The 14,551-nt window shown below is 43.8% G+C and overlaps 1 protein-coding gene across 1 annotated transcript; it reads right to left on the bottom strand.

Annotated features, from left to right (window-relative positions):
- Window positions 1-659: 659 nt before the first annotated feature.
- Window positions 660-12,808, bottom strand: LOC102560471 (lysozyme C-like). Its single transcript, XM_006267062.4, has 5 exons — window positions 8,352-12,808; window positions 7,124-7,131; window positions 6,628-6,789; window positions 3,743-3,821; window positions 660-1,718 (listed from the first exon to the last, which is right to left on the bottom strand). Exons 1-5 carry the CDS (start codon window positions 8,489-8,491, stop codon window positions 1,652-1,654), a joined length of 456 nt encoding a protein of 151 aa, XP_006267124.1. The 5' UTR covers window positions 8,492-12,808; the 3' UTR covers window positions 660-1,651.
- Window positions 12,809-14,551: the final 1,743 nt, after the last annotated feature.

Below are 14,551 nucleotides of genomic sequence, written 5' to 3'. Positions count from 1 at the left end.
CATTTCTTGTCCTAAAGTGCCACCTGGCAGTAAGGTAGGACAGAAGGGGCATGAGGGTAAAATTATTCTGACATGCCTTCTAGCGCTTTTTAGTAGTCATAACATAATAAGCCCTTTATGGTAAATCATGTCCACGTTACTTATTTAGCTGTTTTAAACGAAGAAAGAAAAATTAAACCGGGAACATTTTTAGCAACTAAATGCTGAGTATGTGTACAAGGGCCCTTAGGGATTAAACCCCCATCACATATATAAGTGCCTCAAAAGTGCAATGAAGTCTAGTTTGCTCCCTCATTGACTTCAGTGAAACTACTCACATGATAAGTATTTTGTGAAATAAGGACTAATGCATACATGTATTATGTAGGCAGGATAAAACATATGAAGTCTGTTCATTCTCTAGCTTTTAAATGAATGGGTTTCATAAATGGCGAGAGAAATAATATTAATGTATTTACTTCATGGTCATAACTTGTAACTCCCCTCAAATTGTGTTTTTCTGATATTTCTAACTGAGTGTACAACTGTCTACCAAAGTTAGATAAAACTGCCAGATGCTCCGGAAAGACGGCATCTAAGACTCACTAATGAAGTGCTGTTCTTGAGCTCTTTATTATATTGTGCTGTCTCAGAATCTCTTCAATCTCTTGTGCGTATTTACCAATAAGTCACAAAGCCATATGCAAATTAAGCAATTTTATTGATTAATGAATTTATACAATTGTGGCAAAAATGTCTCATGATCCCTTATTCTCACTATACAGGGCCTCACAGCTGAACTGTGAGCTGTTTCTTTTTTTTCTTCCTGCAGTAGATAAGCAGTGTCATAATAAAAAACAGTCCAGGCAACGCTTGCTTTGTGATAAAACTCAAGGCTTCTTGTTAGAACACATAGATTAATACTCTGCACATAAATTTTATAACCATCATACTTGCTCATTGCCCTAGATTTATACCAAGAGACAAGGTTACTAAGGGGCCCACAGTTCAGAACTGCACATGCGGCAGGCCTTTTGCCGCAGTTCCGTTTTAGGACTACCCATGTACTAAACTTTGCAGAAAAATATAACCAATCACACATTGCCACGTTGGAATCTATTTTTCATGTTAGCTATAAAAATGAAACCTTGGGCACGGCTCGGGGTCGACTTTGCTTTGAGCATTGAGCTCCACTGTCGATCTGTTTGCACAAACAATAAACTCGAGTTGGACCCAGCCTGGGTGTGTGACTCTCTCCTTGAGATAAATTGGACAAGCCTCCAGGGACACAAAACTAGCAGTTTATACAACACTATCAAACCAGATGACATATCATACTGGTAGTGATTAGCAAAACAGAATTGCAGCAGAACTTCACTGCCAAAATGATGCACGCAAATAGCAGAGGAAATCAGTGTTCAAAGGGGGTTGAACACAAAATAGGTCTGTTCAGTCGGTCATGTGGAAATATCCAGTCTTACCAGCAGAGAGTAAAGTACTTGCATTCTGCCAATTAGTCCATAAGCCTTTCTTATGAATTTATTTTTATTTTACTTATTTATTTTATTATTTTGTTATAGAAAGGGAAACAAGTGAGAGGGAGCATTTTGCTTTATGTGAAAAACTGCTTTTTGAAAAGGAGCTGAGCTCAGTTATGCCCCCAACTCTTTTTTTACAGTTTGCAGCCTTTGATCCACTTGGAGACATCTTTTCCTTTGCAGTATTTCTTCCAGGCCACCCTGTGGAAGGGAAAATCATGCTAAATGATAATGGCAAACTCAACACTTAGTCAAAAGACCCAATAACCTTAATTTATGTAGGTGCTTTTCTGCAAAGGGCTAAACATATAGAACAAGTCATTTGCCACCACTCAATTCCTGGCTTTTTAGGTCTTTATGGCACACAGCCTGCTTAAATCACCACAAGCCAGCTGGACTTTGTAGCTGTGTATGTCAAATACAGGTTGAGATTATCAACACCTCCAAAAAGGCTGCCACACAGTTCCAAGGTTGCCCTGCTCATTGACCAGCAGCTGTTGCTACTAAAGAAGTTTGGGTTCTTCGCCTGATGTTTAAAGCAGGTGGTAAAAACTCATCACAGTATCACAACCCTATTTGCAACAGAATTAAAATTGGACTGCATATAAAAATGTGCCTGAGGCTGTATGCTGCTATGGCACTTTTAAACATGCTCTGGGGTGTGGGAGAGGCGGCACTTTAACTACAGTGCCTCTGAGAGCCATTCTAATTAAGGTGCCGCAGCGTCTTGTGTATCAGCATCCTCGCACTTCAAAATGGTGGCAGGGGGAGCTTGAACTAAAGCTTGTTTAGTAAAGCATCCCTGCTGCCATTTTCAAATGCAGGGATGCCAATACATGAGACTCGGGACACTGCTGGAGCGCAGTAATTACCATGTTCCAGTAGACTTGATTAATTGAGCCTGCTCCAATGCACTGTAATTACAACATGTCAGAGCAGGCTGTGCACTTGTGTACAGGCACCCCTAGTGACAAATAGAGATTTTTCTTCAGTGCAAGAGTTAAGAGATTTTTGGAGCAGAAAATTAGTTTTTCTCTATCCTGCTAAAGTTTCAAGTGGTCTTGATGTATTTTATAGTTACAACTGTGACTGCTTACACATCCATTAATTTATAGCTATATTGACTCAAATATAGAGCACTTGGGTGCACTGCTCCTAAGAAGGGAGAAAACTGCTAGGGAAAGAGCCCTAGCAGTGAGTGACGAGTCCAGCTGCTGGTTGCCAGGGCAACCAGAGGAGGTCAGCTGACCAGAAGGGGCAGGGCCTGGCTCCCATATAAAGTCCAGGGGCTGAGGCCAGGCTAGGAGTTCCCTGCCAGCAGTCAAGGGGGAAGGAGCTCTCTCTCAGGGAAGAGAGGAGAAGCCTGAATGCAGGAGCAGCATCTGACACTGCTGTGGGATGAAGTATCCCCGGTAGGCTTGAACAGGGATATAGCTGGGCAGTGTCCATTTATGTTATAGCCAAGGGGCTTGCGTTTTGTTTGCTATTTGTTACCGGTGGTTTGGGTGAGGCTATAAAGGGTTAGAGGAAGCCTCATTGGGGACCCCAGCGCCAGCAAGGGCACAGCATTCAGGGTGCACTGACCCCAGCCCCAGCAAGGAGGCAGTTGAGAGGCCCCAAAGAGAGGGGCATGGATGAGAAGCCCCAGTGTGGGTGTGGAGAGCCCCAGAGAAGGGAGCAGCGCTTTGGAGAAGCCCCAGAGAAGGGGGCAAAGGGTGAGACTGAACAACGTCAATTCCATCTGCGAGGCTTGGGGCATGGTAAAGGGGTGGTTGGAGCCACGCAGAGTCCATAAGGCTGGGGTGCCCCTGAAGCACCCATTGCACAGCGGGACCCACAAGGGGTCCGGGAGTCCATGGGGTCAGATATTGCAACAGACGGTGTCGAAGAGGACATAAGGCAGCCTCCCATATATTTATACTCCATCAAAGACGTGGCGGGTGAGAAGTGAGGGTGCCCTTTGGGCCAACTTGGCATGGGAAGGGGGCCTTAGGGAGATCACGGCCATTCCGCAGGACCCTGCGCCGTGACAGTAGCTAAGAATTTAAGTTCTGAATTCAAATGTTAACATATAAGCACTGAGATCTTTAAAATCTGTATGTTGCTTCTCTACCAACTTACCCCTAACCAGTTCTTATTCTTTTTCCTTTAATTAGCACCCCCCTGCATTGTACAAAGACTATTACTGTAAGCAACTGTTGTTCTTGCAACAATTGAAACCATACCATGCGTTCATGCCCTGTGGATCTTTGACAATCCTCTTCGCACATTTAACAGTTGCAGTAATGTCTGGTTTCATTAACTCTAAAAAATGGATAAATAAGAAGAGCAGTAGGAAGAAAAAAAAATATCAACATTTTCCCCTTCATTTTCAATTCAGTAATCTTTAGACTATCCTCAAATTAGCTAAGATTTATTAATTATGTTTGTTATAGTAGTGAGGGAAGACAAACTGAACATTGAGCCCTGTTATACCTTAGAGTGTACAGTGATTAGCAGACAGTTTCTTCCCTGAAGGGTTTGTAATTTAAACAGACCAGATAGACACTGAGGATAGGGTATAACACACACTGGGTGTGTCTACATGTTAATTAATGTGCTATAGTTACTGCACATTTCATTTACTACTTGCTTAATGAAGTACTAACTAAATGCGCAGTAACTAGAGTTACTACACAGTAGCACAGACACATGGCTATTTTGTGATGTTTACTTCACAATAGCCTAATAATGCTACACAGTAGGTGTCGCAGAGCACTAAGGTGCCCTGCTCCTTGAAGGGCTCAAACTGCTAGGGAGACAGCCCTAGCAGTCAGTTGGGAGCCCCAGCTGCTGGTTACCAGGGCAGCCAGAATGAGAGGATTGGCCCACACCTGCCAACGATCAGCTGACCAGAAGGGGCAGGGCCTGGCACAAATATAAAGCCCAGGGCTGGGGCCAGGAAGGCAGTTCTCTGCCAGTGGTCAAGGGCGAAGGAGCCCTCCTAGAGCAAGCAAAGGGGAAAAAGCCTGACTGTAAGTTCTGCTCCTGGTAATTTTAAGGGATGCAGCACACACTGTGCGGCTTGAGTTATGGTGTAGCCTAGGGGCTTGCATTTTTTAATTTTTGCTTATAACACTGGTGGTTTGGGCTGAGGCTACTGGGGAAGAAGGAGGCCTCATTGGGGGCCCACTACAGCATGGGGACCCCAGTGCCAGAGAGGGTGCAGTGTTTGGGGGGGGTGAACAGGCCCCGGTGCCAGCCCAGTGCCAGTGCAGGTGCAGAGAGAGACAGGGCCGCGGCGAGCCCTGTGATGACCCGAGGGCTGAGTGAAACCAAGGCCTCAGAGGGATGCTATGTCAATACCATCTGCGAGGCTTGGGGCATGGTAAAGGGACGGTTTGGAGCCACGCATAGCCCATAAGGCTGGGGGTGTTTCCGAAACATCCATTTTGAAACAGGACCCATAAGGGGTCCAGGAACCCATGGGGTTCAGTGGGGTCTATAGGGATTGTGTCCAACTAGACTTGAAGGCAGCCTCCCTATTTTATTATAAATACATCAAGACATGGCGGGCAAGAAAAGAGGGTGCCCATCATGCCAAATTAACATGGACGAGGGGCCCTAGGGTATCACGGCCATTCTTGGGGACCCCATCCCGTGACAGTAGGTTTTTAGCATGGATTTTGACCGCCACGCTACTGTACAGTGTTATTAGGCTAATGTGCAGTAAACAACTAATGTAGACGTGCCCACAGAGAACAAATAATGGCAGATGTCATTTTTGTTGCACAATCTAGTCTTAATTCCAAAATCCTCTTCAGCTCATGGGTCAATTATTCCATAACTAACTCCTTCAATTTCTTCTTTTTTTGCTTATGCCTTTGAAACATGTGGTACCAGGCACACTTACTGCTAGAAGGATATTAGATTAGACGGACCAATAGATTGATCTAGTGCAATAATTTTGAAGTTCCTTTCTTTCTAGCTTCTGAGAAAAAATACAAATCTAGCATAGGAAAACCTGCTCTTACTGTCATTTTAAAAATGTGTGTGTTGATTGCTAGACAGTTATTATAAAGCAGTTGTTATCCAGTATTATAAAAGAATGGCATGCCATTAACTAATCTGACATGCTTGTCTGACACTTGTAGGGCTAGTTGGCAGAACACTAACTTCTGAAATCCAGTATAAACAAACAAAAAAAAAAGAATCTATTTTCTATTTTTTGGCAGCAGTTTGGGTAGAAAAGGTACTGAATGAGTCCAAGTAAAAGCTATTAAGAGACCAGAAGCTCTGGGCTGGCTTTGTGAGTGAGGGGTGACCTCCCTCTTATAAACTGTTGGTGATGGGAAGTCACTGTCAGCCATTTTCCTGTGTTGCTTGCGTAAGTCTTTCACAGAAACACAGGAAAGAAGACATAAAAATATTGATAAACTACAGCAAAAATAGACAGGATCTACAAATGGATGACTGAAATACCTCTAAATCTTTCTTTAAATGAACTAAATTTCAAGTGCACAGTGGCCGTGTGGCAGAAACCATGATGTGATGATACTGTGTTGCAAGGAAGCCATTCATCAGCACGACTGTGCAGTAACTCAGGTTAGCGTTCAGTCATTTAGTGCTTATATAAAAACACAAGTAATAACTGACTGCACTGTAATGACATGGCCAATATCTCCTTAAAGCAGAAACATTATTTGTAAAATTTCACAAGATTGGGTCAGAAACTGCCGTTTGAATTGGTCTTATGCCCGGGGTGAATTTCACCCTCTTGAGAGCAGTTAAATCTGCTCAAGTCTGGGCTACCTGGTAAGTAAAACCCTACTCCTCTGGAAGAGAAGCAGAAGTGTTTTTTACTAAAGAAACCTAAAAAAATAACGAACACAAATCCTTGTGTTGTTTAAGAGAAAATGATAGAAAATGTCCTTTAGGAGTGTTTCCATTTATGTCACAGGACATGGCCATAAGTTGCTATCCCCCGCTTTTGAATGAAGAATAAGGGTTTTAGTTTTGTCTTTAAAGTACAGCTGTGAGGTCCCCAACTGTCTAGCCCTCAGTTATGCATTTGCAACCCTGAGAGCCCACCCCAGTATAAAAGAGAGGAATATGCCCTTCATAGTGTCACCTGTGCACTGGATTCTGCATGCATTCTTGGCTCCTGGAGTCTTTCCATCATTGCACCACCAGCGGCTGTTGATTTGCAAAATCCCATAATCCGTGCTTCCATCAGAGTTATGGTTTATGGCATTTGTGTTAAAGTTGCTCTCATATCTTGCTGTACACACCCCTGGCAAGGTTCCATTTGAAAGAAAAATGAGTACAGAGGCTGCCACATTTACTTGATTATAGCTCCTCCCACTTTAAAGGCTGACTATTGGATAAAAATATGTCTCATCTTTCCATATTGTGCAAATAATTGATACAGAATATATACATGTCTTGTTTGCTCTCTACTCAGATCAAATGTATAATCTTATTAAATAGGAATGCAAAAAAATGCTTTCAACATATAGGGCCCACACTCCTCATATGGCATCCAAATATTTTGTGTGTCTAAAACTACATTTGAGACCTATATTTTTGTCTTAATGAGCACAAAAGTCATAACAGTCAGACGGAGCATTCCCCTCTGTTTTCACCAGACGGGGTCAATAGTAGGGAATTCTAATGCATTCCAAGTTTAAACACCAATGTTCAGCTTTTCTTCCAGGGATGGATGTGCAATGATAGGAAACTGCTAAATACTCCCATGTCAACAAAGCCAAAGAGACCTCCTCTTACTAGTGCACCATGACCACAGGCAAGAAGGTGCACTCTGAAGGAGATGGTTTCACATACCTGTCTCTTGAATCATAAAATACAGTTTGTGTAGTTTAGAGAGTATAATTAGGGAAAGTGGGTTGGACAAGAAGGCTCACTGGAGACACTCAGGTAGTAGAGAGCTAAGGAGTGGAGAAGATTTGGAGAAAGCAAAAAGGGCGAAAGTATGCCTGCACATCATTGATTAAAATATTTGGTGAGAAACCTTTATGGAGAACTTAGTTCTTATTTATGCTTAACTTTCCTATTCCTTCTCCATTTAACATGAATATATCTAAATTACTTTGGTTAGAGGAAGGGATTTCTGGTTTGAGATTGCAGAGCTGCATGGACAGCAAGCAGGTTAAACTTTTTAGATTCTGTATCAGAACACATGTCCATCACCCTTTAAAACTGGTTTATTAACGGTTTCCTTATTACTACTGATAATCAGTGAAGAAAGGCCTTTTTCTTTTACGGAGTCCAAACTCATTAGAAATGCCCTTTGATTTTGTTCTCCTCTTCCGCACCCCACCCCTTTCCCCTGCCACCCTCCACTCCCTGTTCTTTGGTCTTTTTTTGCTTGCTTTCTTCATATCTTCCCCACTTGTTGCTCTCTGCCACTCTAGTGTCTCCAGTGGACCTCTTTCTCCATCTCACATTCTTTAATGATTACTCTCTAAACCACACACAACCTAAATGAGGGTTTCGAGCCACTGCTGGTTGTACTTCTACTGTTAACAGGGCTCCCACCACGGCCTCATGCCACACTCTACATTTGGTGTCCTGTTTACATCTATGGAAGCATCTTTCAGTCCTCCTACAGTAAGACTCACAGAGCAGAAAGCGAGAAGGGTGCAGACACCAAGCATAGACAGAAATAACTGAGGGTTGAACAGAGCGTCAGAGTGTGAACAGTGGGGTAGAATTGGGAGAACTAATAATTTAGACTGGTACAAGGAAAAGCTTCCAGACTGAGTTAGGCCAGTTAAGTGGGGAAGGGAGAGGGACAGACTAGATAACCTTACCTGGGATTTACGAAAAGGGAACAAAGAGTATCCTGGAATGTTAGCCAGCCCAAGCTTTTTCATGGCTGCAGCCAGCTCACACCTTTCATAGACCTTCTCATGAGCAGCCAGAGGCAGGAGGAAAAAACCCAGAAAAATCAGAGCTTTCATTTTTAGCAGCATCACACACCCAAGCTCCAAGCACTGAGACTGTCAGCTCACCAGCATGTGTCTCTCCTTTTAATATTCTCTGACCTCCCCCATCCTGAAGTTACATAGACACAGACAACACAAACATCCTGGGCATTTCCCAATACAAATGGGGTCAATGCCTACACATTAAAATGATTTTGCTATGGAAGGAATTTGCTGGTTCAGCCATATGACAACTGGACATTTTATTCCTGGATCCTTCAAATCTGATTCAGAACCTACAGCCCAGAAGTCATGACTATCTCAGGGCTTTGATTGTGTTCATATCTGCACAAACCCCACCACAAACAGTAGTCTAGTTCCTTTGCATCCCCAATATAAGACATGCACCTTGTTTTTAGAAGGCAGAAAAGTAGAAAAAAAGGTTTTTGGAGTCGTGACTGAGTAAGTAACATGGATTAAGTCCTCCTGCAAATGCAGAGTGCTCAGGAAGTGTGGCATCTCAGAAGACAACCTGTGTGAAGCAGCAGGAACTTCCAGGGGTGGCAAGACAGCAACAAGGCTAGGCCCCATATTTTTGCAAAGACAGTAGCAAGATTATTGCTTCTTTACTATAAATAGTTCATATGAGTTCCTGTGAATAATGCATTGTTGTTTCCATACTACAAGCTTCATCACAATACTCCAGGCTGCATGCAGCAGCTCACTTGCCCTGTGCCAGCTCATCTGGTGCTTCAGGCACAAACTATAGTGTTCAGTCAAAGGCTACCGCAAATTCTTTAATGCTGGACCTCACCCCTGCTGCTTGCTGAGCCAGAAAGCAGTGGCAGCCATTTTGGCAGCTAGAGCACAGCATCTCCCTGCTCCTAATCCAGCAAAGAAAAATCAGTTTCCCCACTTAGGATATACTGCTCCAATTTTGGAGGTTTGATTCTTGGTGGAAAGGTATGTTTGGTTTGTGAGAAAATACAGTACCCTGTACAAAATAAAAAAAATAACTCTCACTGACCTCATACCTCAGTGCTCCCACCACTTCCAATACAGAGGAAAAGTTAGAGGAAAGATCACTAGAATCACAACTCCTAAGATCTTTTCGGAGGTCTTTCTCCCCTTACTGAACCAAAGGTCTTAGACCAAGGTGGAGCCGTAGCCAGCCAGGGCTGTTATTTAGAGTGATGTTTCTGTTGTTTTGTTCTGCATATAATTTTGGTGCCCCTCAAATTTTGGTACCCTAGGCAACTGCCTAGTTTGCCTAATGGTTGGATTGGCCCTAATTACAAAATGAGATACAGCTCACCCAATGCATCAAATGCCATTATGGAAGCTATGCGGGTCAAATTAAACAGCACCACACTCCATAATGAACTCTCAGGCCATGTGTAGACTAAACCAGGGGCATGTGTACATGACACTTTAAAGTGGGCTAAATGTTTTTGCACTGCTTTAATGGTGTCAGTGTTTGCAAGCGTCAGCAGCATATTGTGCATTAATTACAGCTACTGTAGCAAATTCGGTGGCATAATGTGCCTTAAATGACTTGGGTCGCAGCAAACTAAAATTCTTTGGAGGAGTTTTAGTTTGCTGCCCCTACAGCTGCAGAGCAAAGCACTGGGCTCCATGCAGCTCAGGGGCTCTGCAGGAAGCCCTGCAAGCAGCCTGACAGCAACTCAGGAAAGTAGGCTCCACCCAAGAAAAGCAGCAACTCTGATCTTTTTTTCCTCCTAGGTGTTCTCTTGGGAGTACATGAGGCATAAAGGGAGACTAAATAGGCTAGGGGAGCAGCATGGTGCATAGTGCAGTTGGGGATATCCAGGTGTGAGTGAGTGGGTGACCAGTGGGGTGGGAGCAACAGGGTGTCAAACTTGCATTCTGTAGACTTCTTACTGAGTGATAACCAATTTTTCTTTACATTATGGTTGGTATTGAATCCATAAATTGGAAACCAGCCCGTCTCTAGGTCCTGGCAGAAGGGTTCCATTTATCTTAGACAAAACATATCCTAGTAAAAAAGCTTGCACACTATCAATAAAAAGGAAAAAAATTGTGTTTGGCAACTCTGTTTGGGGTCTGTCTATACTCTTCACTTCTCACAACCCCCATCTGGAAGATGCTATTGAAATGCAATGAAACCTGAGTAGATACACAATAGCCCATAACTTGGGGCAAGGAAAAGTTTAGCATCTTCACTTGGACTAAAAGAAAATGTGTTGATGTGCATGTGTGTGTATGCAGGGGAAGTAGGAATGAAGGAGCAGATTTTAAAAAATGAAGATAGTTGTTTGCGTGATCAGAAAAGGTCATATACCTTTACTTTATATGTTTGCTTTTATAAAGTGAGCTGAAGGGAGTATTAGCTCCCTAACTAAAAAAAAAAAAAAAAAAAGGAAAGCAGGCTGGGCCTGGTCTCCATCATCTGAAATAGCTGAGAGTGATACCAGCTGTGCTCTAAATGAAGAAGTGAAACCTATTATCATCACTGCATGATTTGCAATTTTGATATTATAACTGAAAAAGTAGGAATCAAACATACCACCTAAACCACATATGAAATATGTATCATGTACTGTCTGCCTGGAACCTGTATTCAGAATGGTACAGAAAGACTGTCAGAACTCATCCATCCCTTTGACCACTACCCCTTCCTGCCTGTCCAGGTGGGTACCAATAATACTACCAGGAACAACACTGAACAGATCAGATGAGTCTATGAGACTCTCAGAACCAGGATTAAGTTGCCTGCAGCACAAATTGCATTATCAATCCTGTCACTGAAAGGCAAAGGTAGAGGCAGGCACATCATATCATAGAAGTAAAAGAACGGCTGAGAGTGGTGTCGATGTGAAGGCTTTTGATTCCTTGATATCTGATGGATGTTCTGGGAAGGAGTGCTGCTATCAACAGATGGAGTCTGTCTAACCAGAACTGGGAACAGCAACTTTGGGCCTCATCTGGCCAATCTAGGAAGGAGGGCTTTCAACTATGTTCCACGGGGGATGGTGAACAAAGCCCTCCAGCAACAGAGCAAACAACACAGAAGGGAAAGGACTGGAAGCAGGGAAAGGGCCAGGGAGCCACAGGACAGCAAAAAATGATGCAAAAGAGAAACAAGTAGGTGGGAATGCAAAATACGTCCAATGTGAGAAGGGTGGGGAAGACATGGTGAGCTAGAAGTCGCAGCCTGTGAAAAGCATTGTGAATGGATTGGTATCATAGAGACCTGGTGGGACAACTCTGCTGGCTGGAATGTCAATATTGAGGGCTCCACTGAGTTTCAGAAGCACAGAGTTGGGGGAAAAGGTGGTGGTTTTGCCAATTATTACAACGCAATGTGCTTTTGGCTTTTTTGGAACAAGAGCGTACTGTTGGCTTCTATTCAGCTTATAACCCACTTACCCCCAGTTTCTTATCTGAAGTACTGCAGACTAGCCAGTCATTCCTGGTCTGCATTTGTGCATGGATTGGTCTACCCTAATTGCAGGACCCTGAATCTGTCCTTCCTTCCACTCAGTTGATTTTGGACCATGTCCCCACCTTATCCAGGTCATTCTGAAACCAGGCCAGAGCATTTACAGAGCATCTCCCGAGCATTTACAACATCACTCAGCTATATTTCAACTTGAAATCTGCCAAGTCTGATGAAATTCTCACCCTTCACCACGCCTAATTAATTACTAGCAACCTTTAATTATGTGAAGAACATTAAAAAGGAACTCAAATCCAAGAACAAAAAACCAGGAATGAGGAACTTATTTCAGCCTCATGAGGTGCCTCCCTCTCAGCTGCTGAGCCTGGCTTGTTCTGCTCAGACCTGATGAAGCAATGTTTGGCATTCAAAGGCTTGTCTAACTCTATCCAACTCTATCTAACAGGTCCAATAAAATCTATCATCCAAAGAATCCCTGCTTCCTTCTCTCATCTAGCATTTTTCCTAAAGACACACAACAAATACACATCTTGTACCCTGAACAGAAAGACTGCAAGCAGGGAAGGGACAACCGCACTTCTGGTCATACAGCTGACTGAGGAGTGAGGTGAACTATTGCTACGGTCAACCTGCAGGATATTTTCTTTTTAGATCTGTAGGGATGAATGGAGAGTATGTGGTTTACAACTGTCCCTAAGTTTACAGACTGTCCATAAATAATAAGGCTGTTTGAAGCTTTGGTCCCTGATTCAATTTGGTGGAGATTCACCCCGATTCGGTGGCTGAATCTCCAAATCAAATCAGAGGACCATTTAATCTCTTTGAATCTATTCGGAAGCCTCCATATAGATTCGGAGAGATTCAGAAAGATTCGGAGATTCAGACATAGAGACAGCTTTAAATGTTTTTTCTACATACCTCCAGGTAGCAGGCGCTCATGAGTGCTGAGATGCTGGGGCTCATGGCATGTCCCACAAAAGCATGGGGAGCTCCCCAGCATGCTCAGCAGCAGACCCAGCAGTGGACCAGAAGTACTTCCAGTCCACTTCTGGGCTTGCTCCTGTGCAGGTGGAGGGCTCCCACATTCCTGTGGGATGGTCCATGTGCCCCAGCATCACAGCGATCTTGAGCCGCGCCTGGTACCTCAAGGTACGTAGAAAAAACTTTTAAAGCTGTGTCTATGTCCGAATTGCTGATTCTCCGAATCAGCATTGAATCTTCAGATTTAGATTTAGCCAAATTGAATTGGGAACAGTGATCCAAATCAACAAATCAAATCATTGTCCCTGATTTGGAATTGAATCTGAATCAAATTCAATATGCTTCGCACACCCCTAATAAATAATAAGCCTAAGGATGGCTGTCCATAAAGTCTGTTAAAAATTAGAGCTGTATGGTAAAACACTAAGCAATCTTGCTTGAAGGCTTGTGAACAAGGCTCGAGGTTGAAGCAGCCAACTGGTGTTCAAATGGGACTGCAGCACCTTGCGTGGAGCTTTTTCAGGGCTTTGTTGCCCATGTGTGCTTGTACACATGACGGGTTTAGTCATCAGGGTTGCATTCTATGCCCCCTAAATAGAAATGGTGAGTTTTTAATTGAAACAGTGGGTTTTATTTTTCCATCACTGTATATACGTCATTGTCCTGGTGGCTCCAGGCTCCTCTGAAGGCAGAAGTGGCAAGGGCCAGATTTTTTTTTTTCCAGTGGAGCCTGCCCATCTCTCCCACAGCCAGGGAGCCATTAATCTGTGCTCTTAATTTGTCAGTGTGCTCCAGGCCATGGGAGAGGTGGTCAGGGTCTGCTGAAAAAAAGGATTGGGCCCCTCAACCCTTGTGCCATCAGCAGGAGCCTGTGACCAGCAGGATGCATGGGGCCACTTGGGAATGGATTGGCTTGCTCCTGAGGCAGTGTGGGGTGGAGGGGAGGGTGGCAGGAGGGTGCTCTGGGGGTGAGAGAAGGTGGATGGTCTAGGGAGGAGTACAGCAATCAAGAGATAGGATCCATCTAACCAGAACTGGGAACAGCAACTTTGGGCCTCATCTGGCCAATCTAGGAAGGAGGGCTTTCAACTATGTTCCACAGGGGATGGTGAACAAAGTCCTCCAGCAACAGAGCAAACAATGCAGAGGGGAAAGGACTGGAAGCAGCAGGTCAACTCTGAGAAAGGGCCAAGAAGCCACAGGACAAGTGGCAAGTGATACGAAAGGGAAAGTAGTAGATGGGAATGCAAAATATGTCCAATGTATTTATACAAATGTGAGAAGGATTGGGAAGACACAGGGTGAGCTGGAAGTCACAGCCTGTGAAAAGCACTGTGAATCACAGAGACCTGGTGGAACGCCTGCTGGCTGGAATGTCAATATTGAGGGCTCTACTCAGTTTTGGAAGCACAGGGTTAGGAAAAAAATGGTGGTTTTGCCTATTAATATAACACAATGTGACATTGGCATTTTTTTGGAACAAGAGCTGGCTTATATTCAGCTTGTAGTCCACTTATCCCCAGTTCATCTTCTGACGTACTGCAGCCTAGCCAGTCATTCCTGGTCTGCATTTGTGCACAGATTGGTCTGCCCTAAGCGCAGGACTCTGCATCTGTCCTTCTTCCATTCAATTGATTTTGGACCATGTCCCCACCTTATCCATGTCATTCTGAATCCAAGCTCTA

Source organism: Alligator mississippiensis, chromosome 4 (genome assembly GCF_030867095.1).
Source record: "Alligator mississippiensis isolate rAllMis1 chromosome 4, rAllMis1, whole genome shotgun sequence".
Lineage (NCBI taxonomy): Eukaryota > Metazoa > Chordata > Crocodylia > Alligatoridae > Alligator > Alligator mississippiensis.
The sequence above is the reverse complement of the archived record's forward strand: the minus strand, read 5'-3'. Positions and strand labels throughout refer to the sequence as shown.